Source organism: Lithobates pipiens, unplaced genomic scaffold, assembly GCF_037356315.1.
Source record: "Lithobates pipiens isolate NorthernLeopardFrog02 unplaced genomic scaffold, aLitPip1_a1.2 Scaffold_23, whole genome shotgun sequence".
NCBI classification, from domain to species: Eukaryota; Metazoa; Chordata; class Amphibia; order Anura; family Ranidae; genus Lithobates; species Lithobates pipiens.
In genome coordinates this window covers 13591960-13614066 of record NW_027507785.1, presented here as the reverse complement: position 1 = coordinate 13614066, position 22107 = coordinate 13591960, and the positions used below count along the sequence as shown (strand labels likewise).

At 44.5% G+C, this 22107-nt stretch overlaps 1 protein-coding gene across 1 annotated transcript in view; it reads left to right on the top strand.

Annotated features, from left to right (window-relative positions):
* Positions 1-17925: 17925 nt before the first annotated feature.
* The window catches only part of LOC143926832 (olfactory receptor 6N1-like), a 35090-nt gene continuing 30908 nt past the window's right edge, over positions 17926-22107 (top strand). Inside the window, exon 1 of the mRNA XM_077450871.1 lies at positions 17926-18057. Within this exon, the coding sequence (XP_077306997.1) occupies positions 18037-18057 (21 nt within the window). The 5' untranslated portion in view covers positions 17926-18036. The remainder of the gene's footprint in view (positions 18058-22107) is intronic.

The following is a 22107-nucleotide window of genomic DNA, read 5'->3' as shown; positions in this document are numbered from 1 at the left end:
CCAATCTCAGACGTCTGCCGCACCGCCAGAGCCAGTGGTTCAATGGCCACTGCGAAAAGAAGTGGAGAGGGGGGGCACCCCTGCCGAGTACCCCTCTTCAAAGAAAATGATGCAGAGATAACCTTATTCGTGTGGACTCTGGCCCTCGGGTCTGCGTATAGTAATCAAACACATTGAATAAAGTATGGGCCAATACCCATCCGTGCCATAGCTTCCCATAGGAAAGGCCACCTCAGTGTCGAAGGCTTTTAATATGTCCAGGGACAGGACTAAACCACTACGTTTCACACGCACTGCACCATGGACATGCAAGAATAATCTATGAATGTTATCAAATGTACTTCTGCCAGGCATGAAATCGGATTGGTCCAGTGGTATGAGGGATAGAATAACCCACTGAAGTCTAATGCCGCGTACACATGACCGGACTTTTCGAGGGACTAGGTCCGACGGACTTTCGGCAGAGTTCTGACAGAGTTCTGACAGAGTTCTGACGGACTTTCCGAATGAACGGACTTGGCCACACACAATCACACCAAAGTCTGACGGATTCGAACGTGATGACGTATGACTGGACTAGAATAAGGAAGTTCATAGCCAGTAGCCAATAGCTGCCCTAGCGTCCGTTTTTGTCCGTCGGACTTGCATACACACGAGCGGATTTCTCGGTAGGAACTGGGTCTGGCGGAGTTCTGGCAGAAAAATTTGAAACATGTTCCATTTCTAAAGTCTGACGGATTTTTGCAAATCAAAAGTCCGCTGCAGCCCACATACAATCGAATGGTCTGCCGGAATCGTTCCGTCGGACCTTTGATGTCGAAAAGTCCGGTCGTGTGTACGCGGCATTAGGGTGAGTATCTTTGCTAGAATTTTAGCATCATTGTTCAGGACTGAGATGGGCCAGTAGGACCCACATTGCTGCCTATCCTTACCAGGTTTGGGTATAATGAGTGCCTCATTCATAGAGTCAGGAAGTTGCCCCAACTTAAGGGAGTCTTGGAAAGTCTGGAGGAGCTTGGGAGCCAGCTCCTCTATGTGTGTCTGACACCATCCAGGCCTGGAGTTTTATTAGAAGGTAGGAGGCGTATGGCCGTAGTGACCTCCTCCAGCGTAATGGGTTATCTAGAAGAGATTGCTGGGAGTGCCGAGAGGTCAAGGGATTAGAAAAACCCCAAAAAGTCTGTTTCTGAAAGGATAGCCGTACCCTTGTACAATGTGCCCAAGAAGTCTGCAAAAGTTTGGTTAATAGTGCATCAACTGTCCAGTAGCTGAATTGTGGCAATTGAGGCATCCTGACAGTCCGCGTGGGCAAGATAGATAAGGAGCCTGCCATTTTTCTCTACATGTTTGTGAATGCGAGCAGAGTAGTACAATTGTTGTTTCATGGTCAAGTCTATCATGTGAAGCTGTAGTGCCCTATGGGCATCCGTCAGGAGGGAGTACCCGAATGATAGGTGCGGGCCTCCTCTAGAGTTTTTTGGAGAGCCTCCTGTGTCACCTGGCTGGCAGACCTGTAGAGCTTAATTCTGGAGATGTAGGAACCCCTGATCACAGCCTAATGCCACGTACGCACGACCGGACTTTTCGGCAGACTAGGTCCGAAGGGATTAGTCCGGTGGACAATCCGATCGTGTGTGGGCTAGTCCAATCATTTTTTGGAACAAAAAATCCAACGGACCTAGAAACATGTTTCAAATCTATCTGACGGACTCAATTCCGACGAACTAAAATTGGGAAAACCATTCATCTGTGTGCTGGTCCGACAGACCAAATATGAAGCAAGGGAAACTATTGGCTACTGGCTATTGAACTTCCTTCTTTAGTTCTGCTTACGTCATCATGTTCAAAATTAAAAGACTTGGGAACAGACTTAGTCTGTTTGTTCGGAAAGTCAGTCAGAACTCTGCCGAAAGTCCGTCGGGAAGACCGTCGGACCTAGTCTGCCGTGTGTACGCAGCATTAAAGCCATCCCAGACAGGGCCCATAGCAGCAGAGTCTGTATTGAGGGACCAATAATTGGCCATGTTGATCAGAATCATCTCAGACCTCTGGCATGGAGATCCAGAGAGGACTCAGTCTCCATGTCTGGAACGCTGGTCTGTGGCCCACAGTCAAACCCACCTATATCATACAGACTATCATATCTGCCCCAGACTCCGTCGGGGGCAGATATGCTATGGACCGAACATGGGGTAAAAAAATCCTTCATGGCCCGGGAATAATCAATTTTGGAAAGGGCTGCATAGGACCTAGACTGGCAGAAGTACACTCTGGTACTGGGATATGTCCAGCGCCATAGATCCACATATCCATAAGTATTGCACCATGCACGAAACAACTTGGATTCAGATTGTAAAGGTTTCAGCCTGTCTAAATCAGGTTGCAAGACTGAGTTAAAATCCCCAATGATTAGCATATGACAATTAGACAATGTGTCAAAATGGACACTGAGATCAGAGAACACTGCAGCCGTGACAGGGGGAGGGAGTTAAACCGTGACCAGAATGGGGGATGTTCCATGCACTGATACATGTAAGATGACATACTGCCCCTCAGGATCTAGGACAGGCATATGCAATTAGTGGACCTCCAGCTGTTGCAAAACTACAAGTCCCATCATGCCTCTGCCTCTGTGTGTCAGAGTTTTGGTATGTCTTATAGGACTTAAAGTTCTGCAACAGCTGGAGGTCCGCTAATTGCATATCCCTGATCTAGGATAACTTGGTGATACAAGAAAAGGTTACCCCTTACGGATTAGGATTGCAACACCCTGGGCATAATTAGAATAGGTGGATTGGTAATGATTGGACACCCATTGTTTTTTTATTTAAATGCTTTTTTATTAGAATTTTGCAAGAAAATGAAGACAGAACCTGAACATGTACATGCCCTCTCCAGGCAATAATGCATAAAAAACATAGCAGTCATAGTGGCAGTATATAATCAAGTAACCAAAGTATATCATACATGTGTAAGGCACAATACAAAAGTCTCCACTTCAAATCTATCACATATGTGTATATTGTGCCTCATCCAATTTACTACTCTCCAGCCTAGACATGTACAAAACTACTAATGACCAACTTAAACGAGAGTTAAACTGAAAGTAAAGAAAAAGGGAGAAAGAGTGGTAGAAGAAAGAATAGAATGGTAAATGCAAGAGAAAAGATTCGAGGGTGCTGAGGGACAACCCAGCTTATATTTGTCCTTTACATAGCCCTATTCCCAGTGGAGGCATTCCATGCGGACCAATTAATTAAATATTTCTTAATGGACCCATCTCTATACGCTAGAATTTTCTCATATTCTGAGATGATGGTCACTTTCCTAATCAATTCTGAGATACTAGGGGTGTCTTTTGTTTTCCATTTATATACTATCAAGGTCCTGGCCGCGAAGATAACATGCATTGCTATTGTTCTCTTGGGAACTGGGTATGATGACATACCAATACTGAGTAGGGCTTTTTCAGGGGACGGCTTAATTAGAACACCTGTGATGCGGGCAATCAATCTAAATACCTCATTCCAGAAGCTCCGCAGGTGCGGGCATCTCCACCACATATGGAGTAATGTCCCCACTTGGCCACATCCCCTCCAACACTCGTTTGAACTGTCACCTGAAAATTTGGCTATGATATAGGGAGTGAGGTGCCATCTTGCCGTAATCTTCGCAGCCAGTTCTTCATAATTTGCACATCCCGAAAAGCTAACATTATTTCTAAAGGGCTGCAACCATTGTAGCTCAGTAAATTTCTGACCTATATCTGTTTCCCATTTCTCCAAATGTCCGAACCTAAAAAAGTGAGATTTCGCACCTAATAAATCGTACATTAATGAGATACCCTTAGTTTTTAAAGTAGGCGAGGTCAGGAAATCCCACACTTCCGTAATAAATTGAGTACCTGAGATTTTCCTATTCTTTAACCAAGATAAAACTTGGCAATGCGGCAGAAATGCATTCCGGGGTAAACAAAATTTATTTTGAAGTGCCGGGAAATCCATGGGGCGGTTATTTACTATAAGATCCTGAACCGTAGAGATCCCACTTTGGCGCCACCCGACCAGTGATAAGTTTGGGATCAGCCACAAAAGTGACTCTATGGGAATAGGAGCCCGTGTAAATGTGTTTGTGGCCTGGTACGAAGCAAGTAGGGCCCTCCAAGCCCGGAGGGAAGCCTGCACAGTGGGAAGTTCACTATCAACGTGAAATTGTTCAATGTTATATGCTATTAGAAGGGAGCGGAGCGACCCATAGCGAATCTCAGCCTGTTCCAATTGGCACCAGGGCTTCAGCTCCGGGGAGGAAAACCAACCCCAGAGCTGATCTAGAACCGCCGCCGTAGCTTAGTCCTTTAATATGGGTACACCCAGCCCACTTCTTCTTACCCTGTACCGTGGCAGAAAATCTAGCTCTCTTCCCCGCCCAAATAAATGTTAACATTTGTTTTTGTAAAGCTTTAAAAAATTGGTCTGTTATGAGGATTGGAAGGGCCCTAAATAAATACGTCAATTTGGGAAGAAGAAGCATTTTGTAAGCCGCTAACCTTCCATGCCACGTGATATAATGTTTCTTAATTCTATTCATGTCCGATTGCAGTGATTCAAATAATGGGGGGAAATTAGCTTGGAATAGCTGGGTAGTTGAAGGAGTAAGGTTTGTGCCCAAGTATTTAATGGAATTGGATATGGGAGGGCTTCCTGGATTTGAGATTTCACATGATCATCTACACCAATTCCTAAAATGCAGGACTTATTTTCGTTAATTTTATAATATGAGGCCTTCCCAAACTGTACGATAATGTTGTGTGCTGCCATGATAGAATTAGGGGATCGGAGAGAGTCAAAATGACGTCATCCGCAAACAATGAAAGTTTGTGATGTGTTGTCTGGGAGTTAAAGCCCTTCACTGCTATCTGTTTTCTAATGGTTTCGGCAAAGGGCTCCATTACTAACGCAAAAATAATGGGGGATAACGGGCAACCTTGTCTAGTGCCGTTTGAGATACGGAATTTTTTGGAAAACATTCCCGCAGTGTATACATAGGCGGATGGGGAGGAGTATAAGGCTAGTATGGCCTGATGAATACGTCCTATCAATCCAAATTGTTTCAGGACTTCAGTCAGATAACCCCAATGTATTCTATCGAAGGCCTTCTCTGCATCCAAGGAGAGGAGCAGAGAAGGCCTTCCCGACTTTTCAGCTGAATAAATTAGATTTATTAATCTTCTAGTTGCATCATTAGCCTGTCGGCCTAGCACAAAGCCAACCTGATCATAGTTGATAAGACCCGGTAACAATCTCGCCAACCTACCAGCAATCAGTTTCGCATATATTTTGATATCTACATTCAATAAAGATATCGGTCTGTAACTTTGTGGAAGTGTGGGGTCCTTACCCTCTTTTGGTAACGTAATAATGGATGCTGTAAGCATCTCGCTCGGAAAGGAGGCAGCGGACATTGCAGCCCCAAAGATCTGTTACATGTGCGGAGATAATTCTACTTGGAATAGTTGATAATACTCAGCCGAGTAACCGTCCGGGCCCGGCGCTTTATTGTGGGGCATACTGCCAATAATTTTTTGAATTTCTGTAATCGTACAAGGTGCGTTCAATGCCTCCAAATCACTTTGAGATATTTTAGGCAAATTTCGTGAATTCAAAAAATCCGAAATCGATCGCTCGGATGGCTGGAACGTATCCGGGTCATCCTTAAGATTATAAAGAGATTCATAATAGTCGCTAAAAGCATCCGCGATTTCTTTAGGGTTGTGCACTGTACGCTTCGTAATGGGGTTTACCATGCAGCCGATTTTTTGTTGTACTAACCGTTCTCGAAGCTGGTCCGCTAGCAGTTTCCCCGCCTTGTTGCTATATCTATAGCTATGGGCTTTAAAAAAACGAAGGCAGTTCTCCTGCTGCGAGACCAGCATTGCGCGCAATTCTTGTCGCAGCGCGAACAGGTCTTCCCTAATTTTTTGTGTTGTGTTTTTTTTGTTTAAAGACTCCAAAGTCTCTATTTTCTCTAGTAGACCATTGAGCCTTTCTGTCCGCTGCCTCTTAACCTTAGCACTTAACTGATTCAATAAGCCCCTCATATACACCTTGTGCGTATTCCAAAGGGAAAAGGGATCCGACACTGACGGAGCATTTATCTGGAAAAATTCTGCTAATGCCGTTTTTAAGTAATTTGTATTCTCAGGTTGGGAAATGACAGAAACTTCATTTTGCCACCTGTTAGCTCTCGTCGTAGCGCCATGCTCCCCCACCCTAATTGAAATTGGCGCATGGTCTGACCATGTTATGGTATGTATCTCAGATTTAAAAAATTTTTGCAGTAAAAATTTGTCAACATGGAACCTGTCAATGCGTGAATAGGAATGGTGTACACTTGAAAAAAAGGTATAGTCCCTTTCCCACACGTCAAAGAGGTCCCCAGAGGAAACATTTTTTGAGAGATTTGGCTTCCGTGATTTGCGGACATGCGGGTTAGAATCTAACTCACTGTGCATAACAGCATTAAAATCCCCACACATAATCACATGACCCTTTTTCATGGTTGATAGTTTTTTCAAAATTTTTTGTAGGAAGCCACTCTGGTTGGAATTTGGGAGATAAACATTTACTAGAGTGTATGTCACCCGGGCAATCTCGCAAATAAGAATAATGAAGCGACCCGACCTGTCCAGGTGAGAGTCTATAAGACGAAAAGGGATAGTATTCTTGACTGCTATGATCACTCCAGCTTTCTTCTTAGGGCCATTTGCCAAGAATACCTGTGTAAACTTGCGATTAGAAAATGAAGGGTGGTTCCCCACCATGAAATGAGATTCCTGAAAACAAATGATGTCACTGTGCAGTCTGGTTGCCTCCTTCCATGCCATTTGGCGTTTAAATGGGCTATTAAGCCCTTTAACATTAAGCGAAGAAATGGTAAAAGCCATATTGAATGGAAACAAGCCCAGTCTCCAACACTTAGTGGGTCAGCGTGGCTACTCCTATAGGTAGGTTAGTCCCTATCTCCTCAAGGAAAGTAAAAGAAGCAAGCGAATCAATTCAAATCTTTTCCCTCTGTGAAATGTGTAGAAAACACCTTCAGCAGTATTCTGTGAAAGGTTAGTCACTGGATAGAAAAATACCAAAAAAGATAGAAAAGGAAGAAAATAAAAAGTAGCGATTCCCTAGGGAATCTGTGCTGGTGATAAACCGCTAGATCCTGGGGGTAAAGGTGGGTGTCTGTGAAGACAATAGATCTGAGGAGTGGTAACACTCTTCAGGAAAGAAAAAAAATTGAACAGCAAAAAAACAATGAAACAAAATTTAAACTCGTTGAAACCTGTCCTGAGCGTAAAGGCGAATGTAGTACTACCGTCAAGTTATTCCCTCAACCGGTTTCAGCATCCGAACTCATTCGAGTAGAGAGAGGTGATTCCGTTCTTGTTGGGCCTGCGGTTTGTGGTGAAAGAAGTTGCCACTCTTCCAGAAGGCGGATACCCTCTGCGACTTTGGTCACGACATGCGACTTCCCTTCGAACGTGACTAACAGCTTGGCCGGATATATCCATCTATATGGGATTCGATGGTTATTTAAAGGTTTCGTTATGGTAACCAGTTGTCTACGCTGTTGCATAGTGTACGCCGAAAAGTCGGCGAAAAAGGACAGTTCTTTAAACTCAGGAGGTAATTCCTCCCTTCTCCTTGTCACACGAACGAAATTTTCTTTGATATGATAGAAATGAATCCTTACGATCGTATCTCTGGGCAGGTGCGAGGGAATGCTCTTAGGTCTGGGCAATCTATGAATGTGATCCACCACCAATTCTTCCACAGGAATGTCTGGAAGTGCAGCTTTCATTAAGTTGATAAAAAACTCCCGCAACTCCTGATGTTGAACTGTTTCTGGTATCCCACGTATTCTGATATTATTGCGCCTTGAGCGGTCCTTGAGGTCCGCTAATTTCGCCTTAATGGCCGCCATATCCTCTTCTCTGTCATTGTGGGCATCCACAAGCTCATTAAAGGTTTGGGCAAATTCCCCCATTTTCGTTTCAACGTGGGACACTCTGCTAGTTACTGCATGCACTTCAGATTTAAACTGCTGGGTGATAGCCAGTATATCTGCATGCAAGGTTGACATGTCCTTTAGAGTAGTGTCCAATACAGGTTGATTTAATGTGGGAAATTCAGTAATAGATTCCTGTAACTCTCTTGTATCATCCATGGAAGCATTAAGAGCACTCACCTCCCCTGTGTCATTCAAACGCTCCTCTGTTCTTTGCTTACTTTTCGCTGGGCTGGTAGATGCAGAGGAGGAGGCAGAGTGTAATGCCTATAGCGCTGCTTGTGGGACGCCATGATCTGTAAGTCGGGCCGTCCACTCCCGCCGTGACTGCTGGCCTCGTGCACCACCGCCATCTTGGATGGGCATCTGTCGCTGCTGGACAAAGAAATCTAGCATTTTGCCAGGTTTTGTAAGCCCTTTTCTTATCCGCAATGGCATCAGGGATGTTGCCTGCAGGTACTGGGAAAAATTCTGTCCGAAAACGAGGGCTGGAGATGCTATTATTCGCCTTATTCGCTCAGGGTACAGCGGAGCTGCTCACTCACACGTACATCCGCTCCGCTCGTCGGCCACGCCCCCGACACCCATTGTTTTTTGAGTGCCATCACTTTGGACCCCATGAGATGAGTTTCCTGGAGACACAGGATATGCAGTTTACTATGTTTCAGGGCCTCAAAGATAGATGCCCTTTTGAATTTAGAATTCAGCCTGCGGACATTCCACAAACAAATGTTTACCTCAGACATGGGATTGGTATTGAAAGTACTAGGTCATGGAGGAGGGGGACAGATAAGGGGGTCCCGGAGGGCTCCCCATCCCCGGTCATAGCTTCAGAAAAAAAAGGTGCTGAACACACAAACATCCATACATACACCATACATACAACAACACAACTATTTACATTAGCATATTCATTACCCAAGAAGGGCAACAATTTCCCTGAACAGCTCCAAAAAAGGGGAGTAGGCCTATACCCAAATGTGTACCCTGCATGGGGCACATGGCCTGTAACAGGAAGCAAAAAAGAAAGAAAAAAAATGTCAGAAAAACAAAATAATCAGTGTTCGGCAACAAAAGTTTCAAAAGAAGTGGGGGGGGGGGTGAACCCCAAGGCAGCTCAGGCTCGGTTAGGGACCGAGGCCAGATACTCTCCCTCCAGAGACATGTATGATCATCCAAGCTCAGCACATATTAGAGCAACAAAAATAAACTTACAATGGTGAATAACTAGGGATATATCAAAAAATAGAACCAAGAGGAGGGAGGAAACTTCAGTTTCCCCAGCGGAACCAGCAGGATGTGGGGATCCGCATCAGGCAGGAGGCTTAGGAGGGCGAGCTACTGACTCCCACCAAGACATGGCATCTTGCGGGGACTGAAAGAAATGTGCTTTCCCCTGGTAGGTGACCCAGAGGGTAGCAGGAAACAGCATGGAATATTGGATATCCGGCTCCCGGAGCTTCTGCTTGACACGCTGATAGCTCTACGGTTGCAGACTGTCACAGAGAGGTCTGAGAAGAGGGACATAACGGCATTGTTGATGTGGAGACTTCCTTTCCTCCTGTCAGCCCCCAAAATGGAGTCATGGTCTCTGTAGTTAAGGAGACGGATCACCACCATACGTGGGGGGGGGGGTCACCTTCAGGAAGGGGGCGTCCCAGGACTCGGTGGGCCCTCTCAATCACAAAGCAGGGGATAATTGCTCGCGGACAAATTATTGCTCATGCCAGCTCTCCAGGAAGGCTACAGGGTCAGACCCCTCCACCCGCTCCTGGAGCTCCGCCAGGCGCAGGTTATTTCTGCGTAGGTGATTTTTGAGGTCATCGACCTTATCCTCCAGGGATGCAATCTTCCCCCCATGTGTATTAATTTTGGGCAGGATGGAAATAACAGTGTCCTCCAAGTAACTAATACGTTGCTCAGTCTCAGTAACCTGGCCACGTAATTTGTGCATGTCCTGCCGCATAATAGTTAAGTCAATCTTAAGCCCATCCACCTTCCCCATAAAGTCTACATGGTTTACCTTAATAATGGCGAGGACCTCCGCCAGGGTGGGTTCCTTACTGCCATCCGTGACCACCAAGCCTGGGATTGCTTGCAGGGGCATGGCTGCAGGATGCGGAATCTCTGGGGAGGGTGGTGAGGACACGTCCTGGCCATCTCTAAAGAGATCCGGAGTGGAGGTTGGTGAGGTGCTGGGCCCATGGATGGTGTGGCGACGGTCATCTTGGCAGGAGCAGGTGGTGTTGCTCATCTTTACCCGGTATTGTTTCTTTCCTCGCCGCTTTCCCATCCACCAAAATGACCCCTGGAAATGCAGGAGACACACCGGGAGGGATTAGGCAAAGAAAGAATTGACTGCTGGTAAAGGTTGATCAGAATAGAGCAGGATTGCATAGGGAAAGACCGGAGCTACACAGGAACACGTCCATTCACATCCTGAGTAGGGATGAGCTTCGAGTTCGAGTCGAACTCATGTTCGACTCGAACATTGCCTGTTCGCCTATTCACCGAACAGTGAACAATTTGGGCTGTTCGCAGCAAATTCGAAAAGCCGGAACACCCTATACAAGTCTATGGGAGAAATCTAAAGTGCTCATTTTAAAGGGTAATATGCAAGTTACTGTCCTAAAAAGTGTTTGGGGACCTGGGTCCTGCCCCAGGGGACATGGATCAATGCAAAAAAAAGTTTTTAAAACAGCCGTTTTTTCAGGAGCACACTCAATGAGTGTTCTCTGTATTAGCCGACAATTCATTCATTCATTAATAAAAAAAAAAGCGTGGGGGTTCCCCTAAATTCAATTACCAGGCCCTTCAGGTCTGACATGGATATTAAGGGGAACCCCGTGTCAAATTTAAAAAAAAAATTGACGTGGGGGTCCCCCTAAATATCCATACTAGACCCTTCAGGTCTGATATGGATATTAAGGGGAACCCGGCATCAAATTTAAAAAAAAATTACGTGGGGGTCCCCCTAAAAATCCATACCAGACCCTTTATCCGAGCACGCAACCTGGCAGGCCGCAGGAAAAGAGGGGGGGGCGAGAGAGTGCCCCCCCTCCCTCCTGAACCGTACCAGGCCACATACGCTCAACATTGGGAGGATGCTTTGGGGGACTGTGACCCCTCAAAGCACCATGTCCCCATGTTGATGAGGACAAGGGCCTCATCCTCACAACCCTGGCCGGTGGTTGTGAGGGTCTGCGGGCGGGGGGCTTATCAGAATCTGGAAGCCCCCTTTAACACCTGATCTGACCCCGCCCCTCTGACGCTGGAGAGGGAAGCCAGGGGTTCCCCAGTGACGTGTGGGTGACCCCGCCCCCTCTGATGTAACGCAGGTTTCCGTTACATCAGAGGGGGCAGGGTCACCCACACGTCACTGGGGAACCCTTGGCTCCCTTCACCAGCGTCAGAGGGGGCGGGGTCAGGTGACGGGTGGCCCCGCCCTCCTAATATAAGAAACGTCAGTGCAGGGATCTTCGCAGTCTCCGCAGTGGAGACAGAAGACAGATGTATGGACAGCGCTGGACTGAGAGATCCCCCGTCGCTGGATATGATCATCCATCGCTGGACCCCAGAGATTCGTCGCTGGATAGCAAGAGTGGATTAGCACCGCTGGAATCTTTTTTTTTATTTTTTTATTTTTAATAAAGGAATTTTTCAAAAGTGTGTTTGTCTTATTTAACCATTTTTACACTTTCTTTGTGAAATGGTAGGGGTACTTTTGTACCCCCTTACCATTTCAAACGGGGGGGCGGGATATGGGGGTCCCCTTGTTAAAGGGGGCTTCCAGATTCTGATAAGCCCCCCGCCCGCAGACCCTCACAACCACCGGCCAGGGTTGTGAGGAGGAGGCCCTTGTCCTCATCAACATGGGGACAAGGTGCTTTGAGGGGTCACAGACCCCCAAAGCATCCTCCCAATGTTGAGGGTATGTGGCCTGGTACGGTTCAGGAGGGAGGGGGGGCCGCTCTCTCGTCCCACCCTCTTTTCCTGCGGCCTGCCAGGTTGCGCGCTCGGATAAAGGGTCTGGTATGGATATTTAGGGGGATCCCCACGTAAATTTTTTTTAAATTTGACATGGGGTTCCCCTTAATATCCATGTCAGACCTGAAGGGCCTGGTAATTGAATTTAGGGGAACCCCCCCGCTTTTTTTTTTTTATCAATGAATGAATGAATTGGCTAATACAGAGAACACTCATTGAGTGTTCTCTGTATTACGGGGAGCCGACAATTTAGCCGCAAGTGATTTTAAAAGACTTTTTTTCCTGCACAAATGACACTTTGTGCAGGGACAGTTCTAAGCACCATAAACATGCGCCCCTTCACAGGCATACTATAGATACCCCCCAGCTACGAAATTTAAAGGAATATTACACTTTTATTGTTTCACTTTAATCATTATTAAAATCACTGCTCCTGAAAAAACTGCAGTTTTTAAAACTTTTTTTGCATTGATCCATGTCCCCTGGGGTAGGACCCGGGTCCCCAAACATTTTTTAGGACAGTAACTTGCATATTACCCTTTAAAATTAGCACTTTAGATTGTGAACGTTCGAGTCCCATAGACTTTAATAGGGTTCTAAAGTTCACACGAAGTTTAGGTCTGTTCGCAGGTTCTGGTGCGAACCGAACAGGGGGGTGTTCGGCTCATCCCTAATCCTGAGCTAGGCCATGCCCCCTCAACCCTGTTCCTTAACAACTGATAATTCCTGGAATTCTTTTGTTTACATTTCAGCTGTCAAGGGGGGAATCCCGCTGACAGTTGAAAGAACCGAGCCTAAAGGTATTGATTTCTAGTAACTGAGCATTTTTACGAGTACCGATACTCATGCAAATACGTAGTATTGGCACCAATACCGGTACCAGTATTGGTGCAACACTACCAATTACCCCCCCCCCCCCATCCCTGGCCAGTATTGTTTCCCCATCCACTGCCACTGGGCACTATTGTTCCCCCACATCCAGCTGGGCACTATTGTTCCCCTCGCTGAGTACTAGTGTTCTCCCAACCCTCTGTTTTGATTTAAATTTTTATTATGCTATTATTATACTATACTAGGATTGGTGTCCAAAAGTTTAGTCAACAGTTTCCTTAAGGATTTTGGTGTTACAGTAGTGTGACATGAAGGCCAAATGCTTAATGCATATGACGTGCTCAGCAGGGATTTTTTAGATCCCGTGTGTAAAAAAGACACAAGTCTGCAAGACTCTCACAGCCCCCACAATCTTTTATTCAGAAGAAAGCAAAACAATCACTGCAACTGACATCACTTCTCACTTCAAGGCAACTTCTACTAAATTTGCGCCCACAAATGGATAGTCTCTTCATGACATGTGAAGGACTTATCCCCCCAGTCTCTTCCATCCCCCTAATAAAATCTCCAATCCCTCCCCACAAAAAACGTAACAAGGTATTGGAGTAAATGGCCTTTCCGGCCTTTTATTAACAAATTAACATAAACATAAATAAATAACATTTTTTTAAATAAACTTTATAATAACCTTCTCTGTACTTTTTATGGGTCTTGAAGGGGAACACACACCACTGGTCACTGCGACAAACTTTGCATCAACTTTAGGTCTCCAGTCGCAACCCCCTGACTGTAAGACGGTACCCAACCTTCGCAGTGACCTACCTTTTCCACCCCTTCCTGGTTAACCCCTTGTAACCGGAAGGTACCTGATACCCCAGCTGGGCAACAACCATGTTATATCTCCATATAACATACATCTCCTCCTCCTCCTCACAGACCCAAACCACTGCCACTACTGCCCCCTATTAAATACACTCTACATAAGGGAGGGTGGGTGGGAATCTCTCTCCCCGCCGCTCACGACTGACGTCACTTCCTCCCCTTCGCCTCCTTACTCTCCCGGCGAACACATCTCTTGCTGAGGCACCTCCCCTTTTCTTAAAGGGAACATGCCTCAGCCTCCCCCTGACAGCGTGACTGTGCAGTCCGCACATGTCATGCTGTCCCTGCGCTGATGCTCTGCTCCGGGACTCCCTGGATGCAAACATTTAGTAGTCACAACAGCTTGAGGAATATTTAGCAAAATAATGCAGCACAGACAATTAAATCAAAGTGAAACTAACAATCTACAAACAACACAGATTGACAACATCAACAATATTTGTATTCAGGGCAATGCTATCTGCAAGCTTTATGTGTTAATGAGGCGTCTGAAACTGAAGTTCGCCCAATGTAGAGACAGAATTTCAAAGTGGGTAAATCTGTTAAAGGGGTTGTAAAGCTTTGTTTTTTATTTTCTAAATAGGTTCCTTTAAGCTAGTGCATTTTTACAACCTTTACAACCCCTTTAAATGACTAACCCAAACAACACACTCTTTGAGAATTCCCAGAAAAATCCAAGTACTGTTCACACACAAAAAGCACAAAAAAAAACAAAGTCCCTAAGCATTCCCAGAACAACCCAAATGCATTTCACACACCAAAAGCCACAGCAAAAAAACAAAGTGCATGAGCATGCCCAGACCAACCCAAATACAGCTAGCATAGAATAAGCTTGTCCAAAATTAAGCACATCATCCAGCGTGCTACAAAACTACAGATCGGACAAAAATACCCTGGTCCAAGGGGGGCAAACAAAGACCCTAACATGGCCAAAAGTTATACAACAAATACCATTGAAGTCTATGGGAACTGACTTGTTAATTTTGCTGGGTCCCCACTTGTCTGGCTTATCTTCTAGTTATTGGCCTTAAAATGGGTATGGGGGCCCAAGTCCCATCCTGAGGAACATATATCAATGTCGCCAATTTGGACAACCCCAAAAACGAAACAAGGAGAAGTGAAAAAAGCTAGTAACTTGGGGGGGGGGGGGGGTTACACTGCCAGTGGTGCATCTGTATCCAAAATTCTGCTTTAAAGATGTACGGCTTTAGAGAAAACTTACAAATCTACATTGCAGCTGCAAGATTTTAACCTAAAACAAAAAACAGCCTGCACCCCCCCAATACATACAAGGCCATTTTGGTCTGTTAAGGCTTAGAATGAGAACCCCCACGTGAAAAATACCACCCCAAACCAAAAAAAAAATGTGCCCCTCCCACACACTAACAATCCCCTAGCCAAACAGCAAGCCAGCCCATGAAAGGGGGTGGATGCTTGGGGACAGAAGGGGCTCTGGCACCCCAAAAGTCAACCACCTTGTTCCCATATTCAGGGGGACAAGGGCCTTTTCCACACAACCCTAGGCTGGAGTTGAGGAGATCTGCAGACAGGGGGCTTTATGGAATGTGGAAAGCCCCTTTCAACTAGTGGATACAAGGTGCATTGTGGTTGGTATTGGCCTAAGCCCAACATGCCCCAAAGGCAGCCCAGTGCGGAAACCCCGATCACTATTAATGTGACTTTGACTAAACCTGTGAACTTACCCACACTTCAGAAAGACTCTGCCACATTGGTGCATAGGTCCCCAAATTCGTGTACACCTCCCAGGGAGGGAAGTGCCCACGCTACCCAGACTTGCAAGGTCTCAGCGGCTCTTAAACAAAAGAGTAGCGACTGAATATGGGTTGGAATTCCCATACGTGCCCAGGGAAATCATGGATGTTATCGAGGAGAACCGCGAAGCATGGTATGCAGATGATGTCTGGAGCTATCTGAAGGTTCCAAAGCCACTTCGCAAGAAAGGTTTTTCACCCGAGTTGCATGAACGATTTGTCGGTTGTCTGCAACATTGGAGCTACGGTCGGCATATCTATGGGGACAAAGTTGTCATTTGCTGACCGGACAAAGATAGTGCCGTTTACTTTATCACAACTGTCAATGCACAGGGAAAAGACCTGACTCTACTGGATCCAAGATTTTATTGGTAAAAAGAGACTACCTGGACTGTGTTTTCAGGATTCACAAGAATTTTTCCCTTTTTCCTGAAAAAAGCAAGGGCTTTGGGGTAGTTAGATAGGGTCAGCTCACAAGAAGCACCGTGTCAAGACTACCTTATGGGTCGCAGTAACTGCTTTTAGGGAGAAGACTTGCACTTCAGTGACTCTGACCACTAGGTGGCATGGGTCGGCACAAATGTTTTTTTCCCTTTAGCCTGTTTGGAAAAAAAAAACAGTTTAGAAGAGAGGGTCTCATTGAGAATGGGATGAGATCCTGCTTTCTAACAAGTTCAGTGTGTATTTGTTCTTTTGTTTGTGTGTTTTCTGTTTTAGGATTCACCAAGATCGTCTATCAAAACTGCAGGGGTGGTGAAGATAGGCAGGAATTGGGTGGTGTATGTGTATTGTAATTATGTCAACAGTTTTATATACCAAAATGTTTCAACATGTTCTACATTCCTTTCCCTTTCCCATTTCAAATCCTAAAGTTCAGGTACTTGAATTTTTCTAGCTTTAGAAATATTTTTTTTGCTAGATGATGAGGACATCGTCTAAATCACCAGGGGGAGTATGTAGCGCTGTCTCCTGAAGAGCACGCACTATATGTTTTTAAAATGTAATGTTACCCTTAAACTGCAGTTTGGTTTGGGTTTGATTATTCTAAATTTTGACCTCAGCATCAGTCTGACTGGACTGCCGGGTGTTCTGCCTAGCCATAGTTGGCGCTGTCACTTGCAGCAAGCATGGAAACATAGTCTAGTTGGGTGCATTAAGGTTACTTTCTCTCGGAACCAGCCTAATGGGAGTGCCACTCTTGCTGTGCCTTCTGGAAGAGGGTACTTAAGGTGCGGATGTCACATGTTTCGGCGTTCTGGTCCAGAAGTATGTCCTGACTGCATGGTCCTGGTCCTTCTGACCAGCCCCCAGGACTTCCATGGCCTGGGGTGCGGATCCACCTGACTTTACGTCTCGGGACTGGCTAGCCCGAGGCGAGGAAACGGAAAGGAGGGTTCGGAGGTGGTCCGGTGCCATCTCGGTTAGTGGAGAGGCCCAGCAACTGTGAAGTTATCCAGGGGAGGACTCTTCGAGCGAAGGCCACGCAAGAATTGGCTTCTCAATAAAAGCCTGGAAAAGCTGAAGGACCTAGGCGAATCCAATCTTGTGTGGTATCGCCCGACCGGCTGCAAGATACTGGTACCACACGAGCGTTCTACAAGTATTCAAGTTTCCCTCACGTGTTCTATAGCAAAGTCTGTGGCAGAGACTTATTCCTAACTCAAGTACTCTGTTGGCTGCTTGGCCTGGTGAGAGAAGGACTATCCAATTAGGGTGAGAATCTAGTTGTGAATGGCTATTCTCTGGATTTATTCAAAGTGAGAAACAGTTTCATATGGAATTTAACATTAAGAGTTTTCACCTAAACCCTCTGATCCTATGTTGAGAGACTGTGTTACTAACTGTTTTTCGCAAATAAAAATCCCTTTATGTGTATCCGTCATCAGTCTCTGCAGTTTTTGGGCCATATACCTTGGGAAACCCCTAGACACATACGAGGTGAAGAAGGTAACGTTAAGCCCAATAAATTCAGGCACTCTTTCGGGGGTCAGTGCTACATATATATATATATATATATATATATATATATATATATATATATATATATATATATATATAAAATTATAAAGGAAAAATAGCAAATAAGAAAGTCGCTATCTCTATCATAATATAAAGTGGAGTTATCCTTTAAAAAAAAAAAAAGAGAGAGCTTCTAAAAAAAAAAAATGAAGTTTTAGCTAGATTTGGATACACTTATATTTTCAGAAATATATATCTTATCCCAGGAGATTTGCAGCAGCTGCTTACTCAATGTTGTGTGCAATGAATACAATACTTAATTAGTATAGTAATTTATTATTTACAAACAATATATGTAATCGGCCCCCGAGGATCAAAAAAAAAGTCATGTAACCCCTTTCCCTGATTTAATGAGGTTCACCATATAAGCACATGAAGCGTGTGAGCCGAGTCTCCTTCTATCTGCTAATGAGCGACTGAAAATCACCAATAGCATTTGCCCAATCACGACTCTTCATTTGTGTTTTTCTGCGATATCTTGGCTATGGGACTTCTCCTACAAGATGTAAGTAGATGACGGCTCTGTGTCTTAGACCCTCTTCTGCTCTATTACAGGAAATACATATATCCTTGTGCCACAATGGGGTTGAATTACTAAAGGCGAATAGACTGAGCACTTTGCAAGTGCATTTGCTCCAGAGCTTAATAAATGAGGTAACGCTTCACTTTGCAAAGAATATCCAATCACATGCAAGGAAAAATAAAACAAAACAAACAAAGCGGCATTTTTGCTTGCACATGATTGGATGATGGAAGTCAGCAGAGCTTCCCCTCATTTACTAAGCTCTGGAGCAACTGCACAGTCTATTTTCCCTTTAATAAATCAACCCCACAGTCTGTATGGGCTGACTCCACGTATCCTCTGCTCTGACTCCAACTCTATACACTGTACTGTACATTCTCTGCTCCACACCATCCAACTCTATACACTGTACTGTACATTCTCTGCTCCACACCATCATACTCTATACACTGTGCTGTACATTCTCTGCTCCACACCATCCAACTCTATACACTGTGCTGTACATTCTCTGCTCCACACCATCCAACTCTATACACTGCGCTGTACATTCTCTGCTCCACACCATCCAACTCTATACACTGTGCTGTACAATCTCTGCTCCGTACCATCCAACTCTATACACCGTGCTGTACATTCTCTGCTCCACACCATCCAACTCTATACACTGTGCTGTACATTCTCTGCTCCACACCATCATACTCTATACACTGTGCTGTACATTCTCTGCTCCACACCATCATACTCTATACACTGTGCTGTAAATTCTCTGCTCCATGCCATCCAACTCTATACACTGTGCTATACATTCTCTGCTCCACGCCATCCAACTCTATACACTGTGCTGTACATTCTCTGCTGCACACCATCCAACTCTATACACTGTGCTGTACATTCTCTGCTGCACACCTTCCAACTCTATACACTGCGCTGTACATTCTCTGCTGCACACCATCCAACTCTATACACTGTGCTGTACATTCTCTGCTCCACACCATCCAACTCTATACACTGTGCTGTACATTCTCTGCTCCACACCATCCAACTCTATACACTATGCTGTACATTCTCTGGTCCACACCATCATACTCTATACACTGTGCTGTACGTTCCCTGCTTTGTACCATCAAGCCCTGTGCACTCTAGCCACTTCCGGACCGCTACATGCCGATATACGCCCTAACTTTGATGGGGGGATATTGTTGGCATTGCAGCAGTATCCTCGTGTTCGGGCCGGCAGTCCGGTTTCTGATAAGAGTGGTCTCTGCAGCGGATTCGCCTCACTACTTAACAAAGCCTTTGTCAGTGGCGGAGGCAATCAGATCTTCACCCTGGCTGGGCATGGAGAGGAGTGAGGGAGAAGATGGCCCCCATCCGTCTCCATAACATTGCAGGGCGGAAGCGACGTCAAAATGACATTTCTGCCCACAGCTCTTAAAGGGCCATTTAAAAAAATTATAATTTTAAATGACAATTTTTAGTTTTATTGTTTGCATTTAAGTGTAAATATGAGATCTGGGCTCTTTTTGACCCCAGATCTCATATTTAAGAGGACTTGTCATGCTTTTTTTTCTATTACAAGGGATGTTTACATTCATTGTATTAGGAATAAAAGTGACACCATTTTTTATTTTTTTTTAATAAAAAAACTGTGTAAAAATAAAAAATAAAAGGTAAAAGAAATAATATTTTTTTTTTAAAACGTGCCCCGTCCCGCCGAGCTTGCGTGCAGAAGCGAACACATACATGAGTAGTGCCCGCATATGAAAATGGTGTTCAAACCACATCGCGATCGGTAGAGTGAGATCAATAATTCTAGCCCTAGACCTCCTCTGCAGCTTAAAACATGCAACCTGTAGATAAATAAGAGAGCATAACTAGCGGGACTTTTCCATGAAGCACACGGGAGCAATGAAATACATTAGATCAAAAATTGTTTTAATTCATTCGAAATATAAAATATTCATATCAATTGATTCCATTCATTTTGCTATATATTAATATTTTTATATTTTTAAACGTATACAATTCATTAGAAAATATTGCACATTGATTGAACATTCCAACAAGGAGTTGGTACACATATTATGAGATACAAGCAATAATTGGAACATGATTTTGTAAAATGGAGTTAATGACTATACAAATATCGCAAAAAAAACACAAAAATTAAAATATATATAAAAAAAAAAAAAAAGAAACAAATGAAGAAGGAATGACCATCAAAGGGATTCATACGTATGTACACGCGGTTGTTGTTAGCTCTACGCATTTCAAGGCCTTATAGCCTATCATCAGGAGCAAAACCGTGGTAAAGATCTATAAATGAAAAAAAGGGGAATAAATAATATTTGGATATTAGAAAAAATTCAAAAGGGCAAACCCGGACAGGGGAAAATACCCCTGAACTCAATTAGCCCTGTTAGTTACATGAGGGTCCTCGCAGTGCTGGCACAGGCAGTGAGATCCCCAGACCAGCCGAACGAGGCATTTGGTTTTTTTCTCACTTATCTTCACCTTTTCATTACTGACCACTTTTCCCCTTCCTCCGCTTTTTTCTTAGCCCTGATAAATTTTTCACTATTTATGTTTTTTTTTGCTGTTTTTTTGCTTTTTTTCATCAGTTCTTCAACATAGGGGTTTTCCCACTCATCATATTGTTAGTACACATCCTGACCCACATGGGTCGCTGTCCATTTTGGGTTGCTGCTTGCCATACTACGTCCCCTCAGCTCCTGGCCTCGTTCGGCTGGGGATAGAGTGCAGAGGGATTCAAAGTCGTGTCAGCCTTTGGGGATGTCTAACCCCCTGATACAGGTGAAGACACCTCCCAAATTTTGCCAGTTTCTCCTTCAAATTTATTCACTTCCTGTCACATAGCCAAACAGGAAGTGAGGGTAAAACCCTACCAATGTCTTTCCTTGGTGACACACGGGTCAATCTATCCATTAGGTAAATTGCACTCTAGTATTTTGCTGTGTACACCCCAAATTATTAGGTATCATGGACTTTGGGGTTTATTTACTAAAGGCAAATCCACTTTGCACTACAAGTGCACTTGGAAGTGAAGTTGCTGGAGATCCGAGGGGGGACATGCAAGGAAACTTAAAAAAACAGCATCTTTGCTTCTACATGATTGGATGATAAAATCACCACTGCTTCCTTTCAGATTTAAAGGGAGTACGCTTGTATTGCAGAGTGGATTTGCCTTTAATAAACCCCAAAATAACTAATAATTTGAGGTGAACACAACAAAGCGCTAGAGTGCAAGTTGCCTAATGGGGACACTAGTTAGAATGACCTGTGTTTCCCCAAGGAAAGATATTGGTAAGGTTTTACCCTCACTTCCTGTTTGGCTATGTGACAGGAAGTGAAGCCAATTTTCAGAAAAGGGACACAAAGCCTAATCTATAAAAGACAAGCAGGGGTTCTAACACTCACTTGTTTTCCCTTAAATGCCCACAATTAAAATAGGATTGTCTTGAGCTAGATTTTAGCGCAGTGCTCTAAATAATGCTTCTCAACCCTGTCCTCAAATACCCCCAATAGGCCATGTTTGCAGGTTTTCCTTCATCTTGCACAAGTGCTTTAAATCACAGTCAAAGGCTTGGTATTTTGAACAGCTATTTTAGCCAAGATAAATTCCCAAAACATGGTATTTGAGGACTGAGGCTGAGAACCACTGCACAAAAATGAAAAATTAAAAACGTACCTCTGTAATTTTCTTTTCCTGGTGGCTATCCATGACAGCATACGCACAATCCATGCATATGCTACCAGGAAGGCACCAGGAAAGTAGCTTTTGGACAAATCACACCTTTATTTGTTTTACTATGCCAATCAGCCGAGTTGAGCTGCAGCTGGGAAATGAAATCTGTTGCATGAAAATTGTTTGGGGGGGGGGTGTAAAATGCATTACTTGGATTGAGCATGCATCTGCAAAACAAATTATTAATAAAACAAACATTTTCTACAAATTGTATTGGTCAACAAAACAGGATTTGGAAAAGAGCAAGAAAAGCAAAAAACACATGT